Source organism: Mastomys coucha, unplaced genomic scaffold (assembly GCF_008632895.1).
Source record: "Mastomys coucha isolate ucsf_1 unplaced genomic scaffold, UCSF_Mcou_1 pScaffold12, whole genome shotgun sequence".
NCBI lineage: Eukaryota > Metazoa > Chordata > Mammalia > Rodentia > Muridae > Mastomys > Mastomys coucha.
The window spans coordinates 128,718-147,381 of NW_022196894.1; the positions used below are offsets into that span (position 1 = coordinate 128,718).

The 18,664-nt window shown below is 46.3% G+C and overlaps 2 protein-coding genes across 5 annotated transcripts in view; one reads left to right on the forward strand and one right to left on the reverse strand.

Moving 5' to 3' along the window:
- Positions 1-18,664, forward strand: part of LOC116083883 (olfactory receptor 1361-like) — a 60,511-nt gene that overhangs the window by 33,805 nt on the left and 8,042 nt on the right. Inside the window, exon 2 of one of the 2 annotated variants that reach the window (XM_031360669.1) lies at positions 8,552-8,831. The exons of the other annotated variant lie outside the window; for it this stretch is intronic. Coding sequence (XP_031216529.1) covers positions 8,552-8,590 — 39 coding nt within the window. The 3' untranslated portion in view covers positions 8,591-8,831. Of the gene's footprint in view, positions 1-8,551; positions 8,832-18,664 lie in introns of those variants that run through there. 2 annotated transcript variants of the gene reach the window in all.
- On the reverse strand, positions 5,856-17,842 carry Mefv (MEFV innate immuity regulator, pyrin). 3 transcript variants are annotated; one of them, XM_031360653.1, is made up of 10 exons: positions 17,485-17,842; positions 15,199-16,038; positions 13,335-13,678; positions 12,833-12,928; positions 10,812-11,030; positions 10,356-10,378; positions 8,522-8,637; positions 8,049-8,344; positions 7,690-7,721; positions 5,856-7,525 (listed from the first exon to the last, which is right to left on the reverse strand). In XM_031360653.1, exons 1-10 carry the CDS (start codon positions 17,759-17,761, stop codon positions 7,468-7,470), a joined length of 2,301 nt encoding a protein of 766 aa, XP_031216513.1. In that variant the 5' UTR covers positions 17,762-17,842; the 3' UTR covers positions 5,856-7,467. The 3 variants fall into 3 exon arrangements, with proteins under 3 accessions (XP_031216513.1, XP_031216509.1, XP_031216501.1); XM_031360649.1 differs by lacking the exon at positions 7,690-7,721; XM_031360641.1 differs by having other exon boundaries at positions 5,856-7,721.

The following is an 18,664-nucleotide window of genomic DNA, read 5'->3' on the forward strand; positions in this document are numbered from 1 at the left end:
CAGGTCTGTGGACCCGCCCATATCTGCCGCCGTTTCTGGATGCTAACATCCACTTATACACAAAAGTTCACTATACAGAACTTAAGTGAGTGAACAGTAGAAAACATGTGTTATTGTGTTTTGTTTTGTTTTTTTTAAAGGCCAGACATAATTCCAGTGCTGGTGAAGTAGAAATTGGGGGACTCCCTGGAGCTTGTAGACCCACCAGACTACTCTACTTGACCACTTTCAGGCTCCTGAGAGACCCTAGTTGGTATTGTTTGTTTGTTTGTTTGTTTGTTTGTTTGTTTGAAGGAAGGTGTTATGACCTAGGCAACAGTAAAGTCACAGTTTGTGACAGCTCTCACATGAGAGATGTAGTGGGCAGTGGGTACACAAAGGCTGCCTCTGGGTGGGGTGGAGGGAAAGAGAGCAGGGGGAGGAGGGACTAGCCTTTTATACGGGCGTGTTGTACATGCACAGGAGAGGATATGTGACTGGTGGTGATAGTGGGAATGTGTCCCAGCTTGTCATCTAGTGATGACTTACCTTGCTGTTGCTGGGTCCCTGTGGCAGGTGGTGGAGTCGCCTGGTTGCTAACATTCCTCCATTTTGTATATTATAAAAAGGAGGAACTAGAAAAGAGTGACACTGAGGCAAGAAGGAGGGCATCCTGCTGTTTAAACCACTTCCTGCTGTCTGGGGGTGTTGTCATCTTCAGAGCACTGTTGATCCTCGCCATGAGGGCACACCAGTAGTAGTGAGCCTCAGGCTCTGTGGCTAGTAGGTTGGTGGCCCTGTAACAGTAACTGATTAGTTGTTTGACTAGAGATTTTTTTTAATTTGTCATTGGAAAAATGCAGAGAAGAAATTGATAAGGCAAGGTGTAATTGGTAAAAGCAGAAAAATGAGAAGGAATGGGGTCATGAAGGGCAATATCCATTTCCATATGGGGTTTTTCAAAAACCCAGGATTGGAGGCATTGAGTTGTCCCTTACATTTCTGGAAGTCTGTTTGAAATTGTTGAATTTTGTCTTTTACTATACCTGATTTGTTGACATAGAAGCAGCATTCCTCTTGGAATGCCCACCTTTTTCAGCCATAAGAATATCTAGTCCCCATTGTTTTTGAAGTACCATTATAGCCAGGTGTCAGTTTGTCCTTGAAGAATGAACAATGTTTGGACCACCTGCTGGAGGTCCTGGGTAAACTGGGAAGAAAACTGACGATGCAAGGTTAAGGAGGTGGCCAGTCCTGCTGTCCTGATGGTGACACCCAGTTATTCCTGTGACAGCCAGGAGGGGCAAGATTTGACCTGCCCTTTTATTATGTCAGGCAGCTATTGAGTCCACAATGGGAATCAGTAGGGGCTCTACTCCATGTATCACCCCCAATTTGGGGAAGAGAAATACTAGAGTACAAACTCCTAACCAACTGGCAGGTAGGTGATGGTTGACCTGAGTACCAGAAAGAATCGAGGTGTACAGACTAGAGCATTGGGGTAGAGATGAGGTATCAGGGGGTTATGGCTTGGGTGCAATCTAGGGGATTTAACACCCCTACAGAATGTGTCCCAGATGCCTTAAAACAGTTTCCTGGGGACTGGAAAGATGGCTCAGCACTTAAGAGCACTGACTGCTCTTACAGAGGTCCTGAGTTCAGTTCCCAGTAACCACATGGTAGCTCACAACCATCTGTAATGGGATCCAATGCCTTCTTCTGATGTGTTTGAAGAGAGTGACAGTGTACTCATCTATATAAAATAAATTTTTAAAAATTTACATAATAAGACCAGTTTACCATACTAAAAAGGGTGATATGAAAAACATAGGAAGTTATGGCAACACAGGGCTCAGGGCAGTTGATAAATGGCAAGGTAAGGTTATTTGACAGGATGGTCACAGAAGCTATAAGCAGCAATTATGACCTAGTACCAGGAGGAACACACAGCCAGCAATCTCCAAAGCAGACAGATTGGGTGAAATTAAGGAGCCAGTAGGTCAAGGTCAGAGTCTGAAGCAGGAGATGAAATGACAGGTTCGTATTATTTAGGAGAGGGGATGTCAAAGAGGCAATGACCTTAGAGGAGTGGTTAGTTACCCCTTGTACTAACCCTTAGAGATGTAACCTTAGAGATGTATCCTATCTCTAAGGGTTGGGTACCCAGGACATTATTTTCTCTGGATATCAATTGTGCTTACTGGAAGTCTGGAGTTGGAATGACCATAGAGTTTAACAGTGGTACTCATTTCTCACCTGCATTTCCATGCATTAGATAGAGAGGTGGCACGTTCTGTCTCATAGAGAGAAGAGGGAATCAGAATGAGATTTTAAGAATAGCAAATGGGGCTGGAGAGATGGCTCAGTGGGTAAGAGCACTGACTGCTCTTCCAAAGGTCCTGAATTCAAATCCCAGCAACCACATGGTAGCTCACAATCACCCATAATGAGATCTGACACCCTCTTCTGGTGCATCTGAAGACAACTACAGTGTACTTATGTATAATAATAAATAAAGCTTGTTTTTGGTTTTGGTTTTTGGTTTTGTTTTTTTGGGTTTTTTTTTTTTTTTTTTTTTTTTTTTTTTTTTTTTTTTTTTTTTTTTTTGGTTTTTCAAGACAGGGTTTCTCTGTGTAGCCTTGGCTGTCCTGGAACTCACTCTGTAGACCAGGCTAACCTCGAACTCAGAAATCTGCCTGCCTCTGCCTCCCAAGTGCTGGAATTAAAGGCATGCGCTACCACCACCCAGCTATAAATAAATCTTTTTAAAAATGCATAGCTTAAAAAAATGCATAGCTTATAATTTTGCTGAGCAGTGGTGGCACATGCCTTTAATCCCAACACTTGGGAGGCAGAGCCAGGCAGATTTCTGAGTTTGTGGTCAGCCTGGTCTACAGAGTGAGTTCCAGGACAGCCAGGGCTATACAGAGAAACCCTGTCTTGGGGAAAAAAAAAAAGGCAAATGGCACTGGCAAGTAGTATGGGCAGTTTCCATGTATATCTGGCCATTCCGTACAATAACTTCTGTCTGGTCAAAGAGGAAGCTGACAAAAAGTTATTAAATGAAAGAGGAGGGGTAGGTATAGATACAGACATAGGTGTGATGAGAATATCCTGACAGCCTTCTAGGGAACAATTTCCCGATCCTATTTGAAGGGGCTGTTAAGTGAGGGTTTCTTGGACCTCAAATCTCCATGTGTAAGAGTTACCCTGGTCAAATAGGAGGGAGAGGAGGAAACATCTCCATCCAGTCCAGCACAGCTGGGGAAGTGCAGCCGCTTCCTCCTGGAACCAGGGACAAGTTGGTTGATCTCAGTGTTCTTGAGGTCCAGGATTGAGAAATGAGGGTGTCCCTGGGAGGGAGGGGTAGTGGGAAGGACTGTGTAAGGCTTAGCTATGACAGGGTAGAAGGGACCACAGCAGAGCTGATGAGGTGATAATCTTCAACCAGGCAGAGGTTCCTGGACTTCTTAACTGCAAGTGTACTGGTGTCAAGGGGGGAAGATGTAGGGTGAAGGAACTTAGGAGGTCTGAGATAATAGGCTCCCCTGAGACTCTGGAAAGAAAGAGGGCACTGACCTTTAGTAATTACTAGGTCAGGTCACCTGGTCAGCCTCCCAGGTGAACCCCCTCCCAGGGGGCTGGGGAGGGGTTCACCCCTGGGAGGCTGGGGAAGGAAATGACATGTTGCCACCAGTAGGTCAGGTGGCTAAGAGAGGGAGGATAAAGGCTGCTGACAACCTTGGGGGTAAGGTGAATGGGGCAGGAGCAAAGGAAATAGAGGCTCCTGCTTTGGCTAGAAGATCCCTTCTCAATAAGGGATGGGACAGGTTGGCACCACCAGAAAAGAATGGGTGAGTGAACACCCCGAAGATGCAACGAGTACTGGGGTCTAGTGAGGTTGGTCCCCTTACCCTGATAACAGAGAAATTAGGAGAGTGGGTCCCCAGAACTCTATCAGGTGGCCCCAGTGTCTAGAAAGAAGAATATGGGTCACTCTAATACTGTATCGAAGCTCTCTGTTAGAGATGACAGTGATCAGGCCAAGGAGGTCAGCGGAAGGGCAATCTGGGAGTGATGTCCCTGTGCCAAGAGGGACAAGAGGACAACTAGCAGCACTTTGGACATGGCCAGGGTGGCTTGCAGGGGTTTGGGCAGGCCCAGGCCCAATGATCCTCCAGACCATATCTGAATCAGGGACCAGGTCCTGGAGCCTTTGGAGGCAAGGGAGCCTGGACAGTTGCCAAAGCTGGTGGAACAGCCTTCACCAGCATTTGGTAATTTTGCTTGCGGGCTTTTTCATTTCCCCACAGTATACCTTAAAGACCAGCGCTAAGACTTCTGCTTGTGGGACTTAGGGATCTTCTCTCTGAGCACTTAAGCTTGGCCCTAATGTCAGGGAAACTCTGGGAAAAGAAATAGAGCATGAGGAGCTGTTTACCTTCTGGGTTTTCAGGGTCTAGATTGGTATACTGTAAGGGAGCCTTTGTGAGGCATTCTAGGAATTGAGATCGGTTCTCATGTTTGTTCTGGATGACATCTTGGAGTTTCTTATAGTTACTGGTTTAAGGGCGGCCTTACAGAGACCAGCTGGGAGACAAGCTGTAAACTGATCTCTAGCTAGAATATTTCCCTGCCTTGGGTTTTGCAGTTCCATTGGGGATCCTGGTAGGGGACCACCTCAGCCCTGCTGCATTAATTTGGTGGATTTCATCTGCATGTGCTGCAGCCTGTTCCCAAATTTGCCTGCGCTCCTTGAGAAGTAGATTGTTAGTTAGAATTATACATATGTCATGGAAGGTGAGACTATAGCATTGAGTAATATGTTGAAATTATTTAATGAAATTTGAGGTGCTAGATGTACAGGACCCCATGGGTTTTTGGGGGGAGTTGTTGTTGTTTACTATTTGTGAAAGTTTACTTAATAAAAAGGGGACATGTACTTTGACCAGGCCATCCACCTGGCAACTCTTGCAAAGAGAGAACTGGGTTTGGCTGGGTGGGGAAGACAGAGGGTGTACCACTGAGTAGTGGCGGGGGACTGAAGGCTGCTGGTGGGGTGAAAGTGGGTGCCTGAGTGGGACAGTTAGACTGGCCTGTTGCTGGAGAGGAAGAAGAGGAGGCTAAAGAAGCCAGAAGAGGAGAGGGAGCTGAGGGTTGGGTCCAGTGAGGGGAGTGGTCTCATTAGCAGGATCAAGAGTTGTGGAGGTTTCTTCTGGTTGAGATTTCATAGCTAGGAGGAGCTGAGTCAGGGAACAGGAAGAACAGAGGAAAGGCTTAGAGCAAAGATAAGAGAAAGCCTGGACATAGGGAACCTCCTTCCATTTACCCAAATGCTGGCAGTAGTTATAAAGGTCTCCTATTACTTAGGGATCTAAAGTGCCATTAGGTAGCCATTTAGATTGGTTACCTAAGGGGTGTTGAGGCCAAGTCTGCTTGCAAAGTTTAGAAACCTTTAAGTCGGGCACTATGTGTAGAGGTCTGAGAGGTGGGGGGACCTTGTATAAGGGAAAGTAGCCCAGCCCAGGGAAGGATATGTGACTGGTAGTAACAGTGGGAATGTGTCCCATCTTGGCAGCTAGTAATGGCATATCCTGCTGTGGCTGGGTCCCTGTGGCCTAGGGATAGAAATGCCTAGTTCCTAATAGATGACATCTGAGGAGTAGCCTAAGGTTGATGGCTACTCTCCAATGTGCTATATACACCCACATTCACACACATGGGAACAACCACACATGCAAACAGGCACACACACAAAAGTAATATTTTTATCCAGTAAAATGTGCACAGCCTGCCTTCATAGCTATGTTTAAATCATTATATGTTAATGTAATATGATATAATACAACAAATAGAGTGAACTAAAAGACAAGTTGCAAAATAGTATTTTATAATGATAAGAATAGCAGCAGACTGCCTGAAAGGAAGCTGATGCATAATTCCCTTTGGGTATGAGACTGATTAGACTGTAAGGGTCACTAGACCATGATTGGACCTGAAGATGGGTGGGAAGAGCATTGGACATACAATACATGATATGGAGAGCTAAATGTGGTGGTTCTTTTAAAGGCATCAACTTTTAAACCCAGGAAGGTGCTTCACTAAGAGTTAGAACAAAAGAGGCAGGGAGAGTGCTCTCCATTTGGAGTCTGCTCATATTTCTTTTCTGTAGGTTTTATGTGTCCTCAAGGCCAGGGCAGACAGAATGACGGGTATATTCTTCTCTGGAGAGGAAACATGAAATGGTATCCTGTCTCAAGAACATCCGAGAGTAATAATTCTTGCTGTACAATGCAAGAGCTATGCACTTCCTCTTCTAACCACCACTGTATGTCATTATGGACGGTCCCTCCACCTTTGATTGACAGTATTCTAGTACCTCTGCTAGGGTTTGGTGTGCTTCTTGCATACTGTATTGGCTAATATTGTCAACTTTTCGGGATTTAAAATCATGCCTGGGACAAGCCTCTGTGCATGTGTGTGAGAGTGTATCTTGAGTGGGTTAACTAAGGTGGGAAGACCCACCCTATAAATGTGAGTGGCAACATTCCCTAGGTCAAGTCCTGGGTGGCATAGTGAATGAGGAAGATGGGCTTTTGAAGTTCATCACTCTCTGCCTTTTGATGGCGGATGTAAGGTGACCATCTGCTTCAAGTGCCTGCCTCCATTGTGGCTGCTCTGCCAGGATTCACTAAACCCTTGAACTATGAATCAAAATAAATGCTTCCTTCCCCAAGTGCTTTTATCACAGTATTTTACTACAGCAGTAGTAGTACTAAATAATACAAGTACCAGTATTATTTTCTTTCTTTTTGTGTGGAGGCTGGACCACAGTCAGAGTAACCTGAAATTCATCAGGCTAGACCCAAACTCACAGGTACCACCCTGCCTCAGCCTCCCAGGTTCTGAGGTGTACACCATCACACCCAGCCTAATATTATTTTCCTATTCGTCACATCCCTTATGCCAGCTGACACTTTGTTGATGACTTCTGAATGCATGAGTATGAGACATAAGACCAGGAGCCAGAATGTTGGCACAGTGTTGGGCACTTGGTGAAGTATCTGGTCACAGATGGGACTGATGGTTCAGAAGAGCTATGTTCTTCATCACATGCCCCAGGGTTAAAAGCTGGTTGATGGGACTTGGAGGGGAGAAGCCATGTATATGTCATATGGCTCCTAGCTGTGTAGCCTTGGAAGCTGCCCGCCAGCTTGGAAGCACCCTCATTCACAGGCTGGAGAATAGAGCCTTCCTGCTGTGTTGCTATAATTACCACCCAGGAGCCATTCTCTGCAAGTATATTTTCCTTCCTGCTCTCCAGTGCTTTGCATGTTCCCGGGACCTGAACTGTCTTGTCTCCAAACTCCACCTCCCAGTGATGGCAGCTGAAGTCAAAGCTAGGAGTCCCCACGGTGAGGATGTAACTTTAGAACCTCTGGAGACTGTCAGGCAGCAGGTACAACTTGTTTCCAAATCTCGCACTCTTCATAGCAGCAAGAGGATGAGGTTGGGGTGAGCAGCTGCTGGGTCCGAATCACTGTAACTGCAGGAAGAAGAATACCTAGCTGGGAGTGCGCCACCTGCCGGCTTCTCCCAAGGTGCTCCCAGTCTAAGGAAGAGGGAATTCAGAGAGACTGTGGTAGAGGATAGGAACAAACAGGGACCCGGTGTGCCAAGGCCACTACTTGCCTTGATTTAGGCATTTACCAGCATGTTCTTAAGCGCCAGTCAGTTCTGGACTACAGAGGGGGGAAAAGAAAGATTGAATAAAGCTTTAAGTATACCCATTCAGGGGGTCTGAATTACATTCTCCCCACAAGGAAAGATACGGGCTCTGCATCCTATGTCATCCAAGGCCTCCCAGGCACCCTGAACACTGAAGCCATTAGCTCAATCAACAAGGCAGACACAGAGGGACTAAGCAGAGCTCTGGGGCCTTTTATGACCTGTTTTGTACTTCTGTTCTTCTGTTTTGTGTTTTTCTCCCTCTGCTAAATGATCCCCCAGGGCAACAGATAAAGGATAATTACAAAAAACCTTGCTAAGCTTGTTACCACCATACTTACGAATGAAGGTTTCCATTTCAGGAAAGATTTAAATTTTCTTTTGCTGTTCCGAGAATGGACCTCACATAGCTCAGGTGTGTCTTGAGCTGGCTGAGGATGAAGGTAATCTTGAGGCTCTGATCCTCCAGCTTCCAGTTCTGGGTAAAGTACTACTACATCACAGTCCTGTGTGTGTGCACCATCACACTTTAGGTGAACGGTGGGGATCAAGCCCTGGGCCTGTGTGGTGCTAGGCTGGCACCCTTCCCATTTTGCTACATCTGAATCACTGAATGCCATTTCGGATGTCAGAGTTTCTAAAATGGAGGAAGGAGAACAGAAGAAACTGAGTTAGCTGGATGAGTTAGATCAGAAAGAAGCTGGAGGCAGGGTCCTAAAGGCTTTGCTGGGTGGGGAAGTGAAGGGACGGGCTCTGAGCTGCCTGAAGCCCAGGGATGAGCAAGGACTTGCCATCTCCATCCAGGCTCACTGACCTGAGAAATGCTGCATATTCTTCTCCACAGACTTTGACTTCTGGTAGAGCAGGTGGAGCTTTTCTTTAACACATGGAGGAGTGCTCAGCAGCTCAGAGGCAGTCATCGTCTTAGCCCTAGAGAAGACAAGAGCAAGATTTCATCTGAAGCCCCATGAGGTGACAGACCATCCCAGTTCAGGTGATGTAAAGAAGTCTTTCCTAAGCTCAAAGATCCGACACCGGTCCTCAACTTCAGCTGCACATCAGCATCTCTGAACTACTGTTATAAGAATCACAATGAGTTTAAATGGCAGCCTTAAAACTTGCTATCAAAGTTGTCTGTGTCAAATTAATTCTATTCTACTATTTCTATTGAAAGGAAAGAAAAACAACTAAATGCTACTTCACTCTTATTAGAATGGCCATTATAACAGCAATAAAAAATGATAAGACAAAATTATAAGTTGATAACAAAGAAGTGAAGAGATCAGCCCTGTGGGAGGGGATGTAAAATGATGCACATACCATAGAAAATAGTATGCATGTTCCTTGAAATTTCTAAATAGGATGAAAATACAGTAGGTATAAAATCTGAGAAGTTGGAAGCCGAGTCTCCAGCAGCATTTGTACCGTACTCATAACAGCACCGTCCCCAAGACCCCAGCGGTAGAAACAGCCCAAATGTCCATCATCAAGCAAAAACTATGTGACACCCACAGACACAAGGGGATCACTGCAAAAACCATGTGATACCCACAGACACAAGGGGACCACTGCAAAAGCTGTGTGATACCCACAGACACAAGGGGACCACTGCAAAAACTATGTGACACCCACAGACACAAGGGGACCACTGCAAAAACCATGTGATACCCACAGACACAAGGGGACCACTGCAAAAACTATGTGACACCCACAGACACAAGGGGACCACTGCAAAAGCTGTGTGATACCCACAGACACAAGGGATCACTTGGCAATTAAATGGAGTGGGATTCTGATACAGCTACAACACGAAGGAGCTAGAAAATGTGCAGAGAGAAAGTAAGTCAAAAGCTAAAGGACAGACATTGTGTGATTCTGATAAGATGGGGTATTTAGAACAGTCAGACTAATAAACCTGGAAAACAGACTGGCGTGTGCCAGGCAAAAGGGGAGGGAGGATGAGGAATCAGTGTTTAATGATACAGAGTTCCTATGTGAGAAGACAAAAGGGTTCTGAAGTTAGATCATGCAAACAGGTGCACAGCAATGTAGATGTATTAACATTAGTGCATTTCAGGCATAAAATAACAGATTTTATGATATTCATATTTTAATGGAAAAATAACTTAAAAACCCACTAACCCCCAATGCCCAACCTCAAAACTAAGATTTAGTTGGTGTGGCTATGGCTTGGAAACCAGGATTTTGTAAAGTTCCTAAGCAACGCTGAGATGTAGCCTCTTCTGACTCAACTCTCTTCCCTGCCTGCTGGGCTTAACCCACCTTCAAATTTATCCCCAATGACACCCCCTCCCACGCCCCCGTCCCAAAGTCTCTGAGACCAGAGGCAGTTCTGGGAACCCTGTCATAAAACAAATGACATCCTTTCGAGAGTTTCCTTGGGGAAGGACCACTTGGATTCGGAGGGCCTGGGATAAATCCCTTCTTCTCAGTAGTCCATCCCTGCCCTCCCACTCCAAGCTGGTCAGACTCCCATTTTGTTCTTCCCACTCAAATCCAGGAATGATGGTCTCAGGAAGCCTCAGGAAACAGGCATCCTAGATTACAGACCCAGCTCCTTCCTAGGACTGTCTCATCAAACACTTCCTGCAAGACACCCAAGGGGACACCATGGGATCTCTCCATACCTGTACAAGGTGATTCCAATGTCCTAGGAGAGAAAAGAGAGAAGCTCTCTATTAACAGTTTCCAAGAGTTGTGACTCCCCAGGAGCAAGCTGCTCCTTGACTACCAGTCCTATGGTGCCAGTAAATAAGATTGTTTCTCCTTCGTGGTAGTCCTAGTCACAAGGATGGAGGCCTTGCCCGAGCCCACAGTGCAACCACCCTCAAGTTCTCCTGGTCTTCTCTTGGGTAATGCCTAGGGCATGCTACATGCTAAGATGTTCTGGGCTGTTGAGAGACCTCATCAAAGAGACATGAGCCCAAGAGACACTGTGGGTCACTGAAACCAAGTCCCATTCCAGACCTTAATGACCTTGCTTCCTGGCTTGGGGGTGGTGTCAAAAGCCCCCAGTGCTGTGAGCAAGAGTCATGGCCATTGATCACAGCAGGTGGGCAAAGGCCAGGTACACCCACACTGACCTGCATGAGCTCCCACTCTGGCTGGTCTTGCTTGGCCTCTAGTTCTCCAATCAGCTCATCCAGTAGGGAAACCCGGGCATAGTATGTCTCTCTGACCTTGCTGATGGTCTGGCTTAGCTCCTGTAGCCAGGTCACAAAGAGTTGCTCTTGCTGCTCCAGAAATTGGTATAGCTTCTCAAGCTGACATGAAACCCTCTGCTTCTGGGTTTCTGTTTGTTTCTGGGGAACATAGAATCAGGAGATGTGTAGATGTGTGCAGTAAATTGGAAGTATATATCTAAGGTTCCCTCCAAGCTCATCTGATAGAGGTGGATGAGAGGCAGGCTTTCTCAGTATGAAGTTTGAATGAGAATGGCTCCTCTATAAGGCTCATGAATTTGACTATTTGGGCCGCAGATGGTGGAACTGTTTGGGAAGGATTAGGAGGTGTCGCCTTGGGAAGTAGTGTGTTACTAATGTCGAGCTTTGAGGTTTCAGAAGCCCAAACCATTTCCAGTTTTCTTTCTCTATCTCTCCCCATCCCTGTCTCCTCTGTCTCTCTCTGTCTGTTTATGTCTCTGTCTCCTCTCTCCCCGACCACCTGTCTCTTTGCCTAATGCATATAGATTAGATGTAAGCTCTCAGCTACTGCTTCAGCACCAAGCCTGCCTGCCTGCTGCCATGCTTCCAGCCATGATGGTCATGGACTCTAACCCTCTAGAACGAGCCCCCAATGAAATGCTTTCTGCCAGAAGATGCCTTGGCATGATGTCTCTTCACAAGTAAGTGCTGTGAATTGAGCTCAGATCCTCTGCAAGAACAAGTGCTCTCAACTGTTGAGACATCTCTCTGGCCCCCATCTTCACAGCAACTTAAAGGTAACTAAGATTCTTAGCTCTTACAGACATGGGCTTCAGAATGGAGGGAATCTATGGAACTTGCCAGAACAGGCAGCATAAGAGGAGCTGGCTCTTGGGAAAAACGAGTAAGCATAGTACTATGTTCAACAGCTTTCCCTCCAAAATTTCCATGTTGAAGTCCCCAATACCTCAGAGTATGATCCTATCTGGAGATAGGATACTTGCAGATGTACTTGAATAACAGGAGGACATTCTGGAGTCGGTTGACATCCAGGCAATCTAGGAGTATATAACAAGATCTAGTCTCAAAAAGCCAAAAAAGGGGGCTTGGGATTTAACTCAAGGATAAAACCCTTTCCTAACAAGTACAAAGCCCCAAGTTCTGTCCCTAGAACTGAGGGAAAGGCCTCCAAGAGTCAATATAGTTTTTATAAAATTTATAAATAAAAAAGTAAATAAATTAAAAAGTAAATAAATAATTACTCAATAATTAATTAGATAAATAATATACATACTTTTTTAAATTAAAAAATATATTATCATTCTAAGACAGGATCTTACTTTGTAGCCCTGGCTGGCCTGAAACTTGTTATATAGACCAGGCTCAAACTTGTAGCCTTCTTCTGTCTCCTGAGTGCTAGGATTATGAGTGTATGCCAATATTCTCAGACATTTTTGTGTGGGGGGTCTAACGTAGCCCAGGTTGGTTTTGGACTTGCTATGTAGCTAGTAGTGAACTTGAATTTATCCTCCTGCCTCTACCTTCCAAATGCCAAGGTTATAGGTGTGTGCTACTATATCTAGTTTTTGCCGAACTGTGGATGGAACTTAGGGCCTGATTAATTCTAGCCAGCTACTCTACCCACTGAGCTACATCTCTGGCTCCAATTATAATTATAAAAACAACCCAGAGAATTTTTCAAGTAGCAGCTGCTATCTCTAGTTTCTCCAACCTGTTTAGTTGTGAGGAGAAAGTGAGCAGGTCCTTAGAGGCACCCCTCCTGCCTGACAGGAGCTACAAGGATGAGCTCACCTTACTTAGGCCTTCCTACCATCACCACAGAGACTCAACAACAGCATCTCTGCTGCCCTGTGAATGGGAGCAGACCCTCAGCAAACTGGCTTCCCTCTCAGTTCCCTCCAAGGAACTCAGTTCCCTGCAAGGACCGCCCAGGGCCTCACCAGGAAGTCGTCTGTTTTCTTGTCTCCCTGTAGCCTGTGCTCCTCCACACATCCCCTCATCTCCCGCAGGCGCTCCAGCTGCTTCCGGATCTGCTCCTGGAGAAGAGTACAGGTTAAGGTGCTCCCACTTGACTCGCCATTTTTAGCCTGAGCAGAGACAGGCGAGGGGGGGTGCTGCACTTGAAAGCAACAGATGGGGGAAGGGCAGGTTCTAGGTAGGAACAAGCATGAATTCGTCACCAGGGAAGCAGAGCTATTCAGGGCACCAGTGATCCCTGAGGCAGAATCCAGTCTTCCTACTGAAAACCAATGCCCTTAGACCGCTGAACAATATAAGTAATTAATTCCTTCTTTGTTGTCCCGGCTTATCTTGTGTTTTTACCATTTGGAGCCCAGGAATCCTGACTAATGCATCCCCATCCCAGAGGGGTTGGATAAAGAACACAAGGCCCAAGTGTCCAATTCTCAGGGAGAGATGGGGCCAGGCAACGGAACCCCTTACCTTGTACTCTAGTGCAGCCTCCTCTATAGGGCGCACTCGATGTCCTTGATGCTCCTGGCTCAGCCTGCAGATGAGGCAGATGGGTTCCCTGTGGTCCTCACAGAAAAGCAGCTGCACCTGCTTCACGTGACGAGGGCACTGTGGTAGGGACTGGGGACTCTGGGCTTCACGGCTCTTTCTTGAAAGTAAACTTTGGCACTGGAAGCATAGGGAGCCTCTGCATGAGGCCTTGGGATCCCCAGGAGCAATGGAGCAGCTGCAGGAATTTTGCACAGAGGTATCACCATGCAGGTCTCCTTCCTGGGTGTGGCAAAGAGGGCATGCAGGCTTGCCCTGTGACCTTCCTGGAGACACAGCAGTGGAAAAAATCTCTTCAGTGGCAAACCCAAGATTTTTACAGGAGAACTTAGGGCACACATGTTCCCAGATCTGGCTACTTCCCAGCATGCTCTTCTCTGACTTCCATCCAAACGAGGTTGTCACCAGATTACTGAGGCTGAGGGCAAAGCTAGCTGCATTTCTGGGTGCTTGGCATTCTTGGGCATTTATTCTGTGAGATACCCTTGGCCCTTTGGTACAAATCCTATGTTTTCCCCTTGCACAGACACAGATCTAGCGGGTCATTTGAAAGAAACCAAAACATGCTGACAGCATTTGCTTTCTTATATCAAACAATCACAGATTGCCCACAGCTCAAGTCAGAGCTCCTGGGACGGGTCACTGTGTGCCACATTCATTGACAGATCCTCACTCCCAGAGAACATGGCAAGCTGTGTGCTGGGTGAATCCTCTGCTCCCATTCAAGAATCATAAATAAAAGCAAAGAAAGGGGCTTTGTAAAGCCAATGAGTGATTCTCACATCGAGGACAGAACAGTTCTGCAAGTTCTGCTCCAAGGCTATGGGCAGTGTCTCTATATATCAGAGATGAAAGGAGACACAGAAGCAATAGAAAAACACACTCCATTAGCTCTTTCTTCCTTCTTCCTCCCTGGCCCAGGAATTTGCCTCACAAGCAAAAGTCATAGTGTCCCATAAAGAACCATTCTCATGACAGAATCAATGGTTCAACTAGATGGCTTCTCCTTCCAGCTCACTCCAAACCAAAACTCTCAGCCTCCCATGCTATTACCAGAAGTCATTTGATCAAATTCTAGTCAAAGGGAAGTGAGCGAGAACAGACAGCTTCTAGAAACTTTTTTTTTTTTTTTGAGACAGGGTTCTCTGCATAGCCCTGGCTGTCCTGGAACTCACTCTGTAGACTAGGCTGGCCTCAAACTCAGAAATCCCCCTGCTTCTGCCTCCCAAGTGCTGGGATTAAAGGCGTGCGCCACCACTGCCCGGCCTAGAAACTTTTAAAAGCCTTCTCTACATCATGATGTACCCTTTGACCCTCCATACTCATGAGTGGAACCAGGCGACATTATGAATTTAAGAAGAAGAAAAAAAACACAAAGCAGAAAAACAGCTCAGCAAAAGTCTTAGTTGCGGTCACACAAATGTAACTCATTTGTGTGAAAGAGGAACAAGCTTCTATGTTGTTCACCTAAGCCGGTGGTTTCTGACTCTCACAGACAAACATAATCCTGATGACTAATTTCCCAGTAAGAGAGCTTTGGTCAACATCTTTTCCCTGCCCAGAGAAAGGAATCTCTGGCTCAAGACTTACCCTGTGGGGTCACTTGGGAAAGCAATATTGCAACCCATTCCTTTCTAGATTCTTAACCTAGCCAGTGCCTCTATATAGAAGAACTTCTGAGGACTCAAGCACTAACCAAAATTTGATGCAACCTGTTGTGCAAGATGTATAAATGTACATTTTTCTGGGCCTGCATCACATTTTCTGGAGTGCTGAGGGAGGGTACCTTTACAAGCGGCCTGTCCTAAGGATACTGGGTCTTCTGGAGTTTGAGCTGATTTTTTACATAGTGACAAAGGCACATCTGGATTGTGGGAATCACGGAGTATGCTGCCAGCCATCTCTTCCGAGGACTCTGCAGTTTCTGGACTCCTGTTCCCATTTTCCGTCCATGATGTAGTGCATCTCTCCTCCCCAATCAATGATGTTTTGGAAGACATGTTTCTGAATGTTTCTTCATCCAGCATCATGGAATGCTCTGGAATCCCTGTGCCCTTTTCTAGAGCCCCTGTAGTCCTTCCATTCACAGTAGCTGCTCTCATGCGAATGAGACTCCCATTTCTTGTTTCCGCTTGAGCTGGAAGAGTTTCTGAATTTGGGGGTTCTCCTTCTCTTGAATAAGTGGTAATTTCAAGACTCCTGGGCCTCTTCTTTCCGGACACTTCAGCTTTCTTGCTTTCTCTCCTCACTGGGACATTATTGTAGAGTCCTTGAAGCCTCCCTGCAGAGCTGAGATTCCTGCGGAGCTGGCCGCTTGCCATGTGCTCCTTGTCCCCTGGGGACTGGATACCCAGGGTTCTTCTATAAGGAGGTGCTGCACTCCTGGCCCATGGCTTGGTCTGTGAGTCCAGGCTCTCAGGGCCCCTCTGATCCTTCCTTTTGGCCAGTGATTTCTTCTGGGGTCCCTTCCCCATTTCAGCCTGGCTGGGTGGCAGTGTGTCTGATTCATCATTGTTTTGCTGTGTCCCATCACCTTCAGGGACATCTGGTACCTTCACACTCTTGGCCTTATTCTCTGAAGAAGACTGGACAGAACTACCAATTCTATTTTCTTCAGTTAGTTGTCCTAGAAAGACAATAAGATACAGTCATAAAGCTGCACTATATACAAGACTGAGGTTAGAGGAAGGAAGAGAGACTCCTTAGAAGTTACTAAAAGCAAAGAACTGAACATATTAGACAGCAGCCAACCACTACCCAGAACTGTAAAATACAAAGTAAACAAAAACTGAACTACTATTATGGATGTATGCACGACTATAGCTGTGAAATCTGGCTTGTAAAACAAAGCAAATAGAAAAGGATGAAAGCAGATTGTCGACAAGATCGACCAATTGAGTTTGACCTCCAGAACCCACAAAGGAAAAAGAATCAATTCCTTCAAGTTGTCCTCTGACCTGTATGCCAGGGCACACTAACACTCACTTACATATGCAGACAGACACAAAATGCATAAGCAAAATAAAATTAAAATAGGAGCCAGGAGAGACAGAGAGACGGCTCGGCAGTTCAGAGCATTGGAGGCTCTTCTATAGCCCCCAGATTCAATTCCCAGCATCCACACAGTAGCTTACAACCATCTGTAACTCCAAGTCCAGGGAATCTGATTCCATCTTCTGGCTTTCATGGACATCCAGATTGCAAGTGGTGTACACGCATACATGCAGACAAAACACCCACTCACATACAATAAATTAATTAAAAGGGAACTTATAGAAATGAATCATTTTTAGTCATAGCCCAAACTGAAGAAAACCTCAGGTCACAAAGATAGATGCAGATGGTATTTGAAAGCTAGTTGGAACAGGTGTGGTGGTGTTCAGTTTCTAATCTCAGCACTCTGGACATAGAGGCAGGGGGATCTCTGAGTCTGAAACTAGTCTAGTGTATATAGTGAGGCCCTGTCTAAAAACAAAAACCAAAAAAATAACAAAAACCAAAACAGCAAGCAATTTTGCCTGCAATTTCAGGATATTGAAGCTTAAAATGACAGATAAGGCTTAATTCCAAAGCCTACATAAGATAACCCATGGTTAACAACCTATGTTTTAATTTGAAGACACCTTTCATTAAAAGTAAGAATGTTTAAATATCCTTGTAAAGTATCCTAATGAAGAGCTCTAAATTGAAATTAGGTGGTTAATGAGATTCTCAGACATGTTTGTTAGTATGGTTGAATTTCCAGCTCTTTCTGCTAACCTGATGTTAGTCTGGGCATGCATATTAGCTGAAAAATGGAGTAAAGAACTCTCCAGGTTTCACTGCACTCATGCTCTGCCTGGCCTGATTCTCATCCACAGTTGGAATCTCAGTTTTTATTGTTAACGTCTTTGGGAGCCCGGAAGCTTCACTAAGCAAAGAGAAGGACAAGGCATGCTAGATTCACATTCTCAGGCTGCAGTGGACAGGGGTTTTCTAACCCATAAGCTAGTGAGCTTGTGTCTGAGCATTCCTCCCCTCCTCCACCAGTAGCCAGCATCCATCCCCACTGGGAAGACGTTTGGCTACTTACCTGGGCCTGTGGCCTTGCGAAGCTCCTCTGCTAGTTGGCGCTGGTTGGTGGCCCGCAGGATCTGCAGGGTCAGTCTTACGGCATATTCCTCCCCATAGTAGGTTATCAGGAGGCTGGCCAGCTTTACTGGCCTGGCCGTCTGCGTGTGGCCCCGGGGGATCCTAGAGTGGCCCTTCTCCAGGCCAGTGTTCTGTAGCTTGAACTTGAACTTCTCGAAGTCATAGGGCGGCAGCTCCTCCAGGGCGTTTAGCAGATGATCACCAAGGCTCTTGGCCATGGTGTGGGCCAGGAGGGACTGCAGCCAGCTGAGTAGCTTCTGGCAGATGATAAAGACCTCTCTCCTGCAACTTGAGAACAAGCAAGAAATAGCTTGTGAAATAACGGACAAGGCACAGGAAGCTCATAGGCTTTGGTGGGAACTGAGAGTAACCACGATTGCGTGTCCAGGGTCTAGCCTGCTGCATGCTTTTTTTAAAAATTCAGAGTCTTTCCCAGTCAGGAGGTCTCCACCTTGCCAGCCTACGTCCTGGTTAAGCAAAAGCGGCGGGGTGGGGGGGTGGCGGAGGGGGGCGGTGGAGTTCTGGGATTGAGAGCCAGACCTTCCAGCTGCTCTTGTGCTCTTGCTTGCTCTCAGGACCCTAGGCTGTGAAAGAAAAGGAGAGAGATAATCTAACGTGGAGTTGGCCCCCTCTGGCCAACCACTCTCTTTGGACTCTTGGGGTTTATAGACATCCAGGGCCAATGGCAGGTGAAGGAACAGACAGCAAATAATCCTTATAGGCTTTGCCTGGGCCTTCTCAAGAAAGCAGAAGCCAGAGAGGCACTGCAATGCATGTCCAGTCTGTCTGGTCCATGTCTAGTCTAGCCAGCGACATAAAGTCCTCACACGGAGACCTGAGGACCACTGTGATCACCAGCATCCTCATGCATCTATTCCCACAGCTGACTAGGCCCTTGCTCCCTGGGTGTCAGGGTGCTCTTCCCTGTGCCCTTTGACATATATTCTCTAGGCACTCCCTAGGATGCTTAAGATGCAAGGTTAGAGAGATGCAAGCATCCTTTGGCACTTACACGTGAGCCAGAGTGAGCCTCAGAGTGGCTGCAAACCAATGGAGGATCCATGGGAGGGGCTCTACTCACTCTCCTGTCTCTGCCTTTATGCAATTCCTGGTTCTTAGCC

Bases quoted from the DNA above. Each gene is read 5' to 3' on its own strand.
- Mefv (XM_031360653.1), bottom strand. From the start codon at position 17,761: ATGGCCAAGAGCCTTGGTGATCATCTGCTAAACGCCCTGGAGGAGCTG. The intron at 12,929-13,334 runs GTAAGGGGTTCC...ACTCTTCTCCAG, and splicing joins AGGCTGCACTAGAGTACAAG to GAGCAGATCCGGAAGCAGCT. The intron at 11,031-12,832 runs GTGAGGCCCTGG...TATGTTCCCCAG, and splicing joins AGAAAACAGACGACTTCCTG to AAACAAACAGAAACCCAGAA.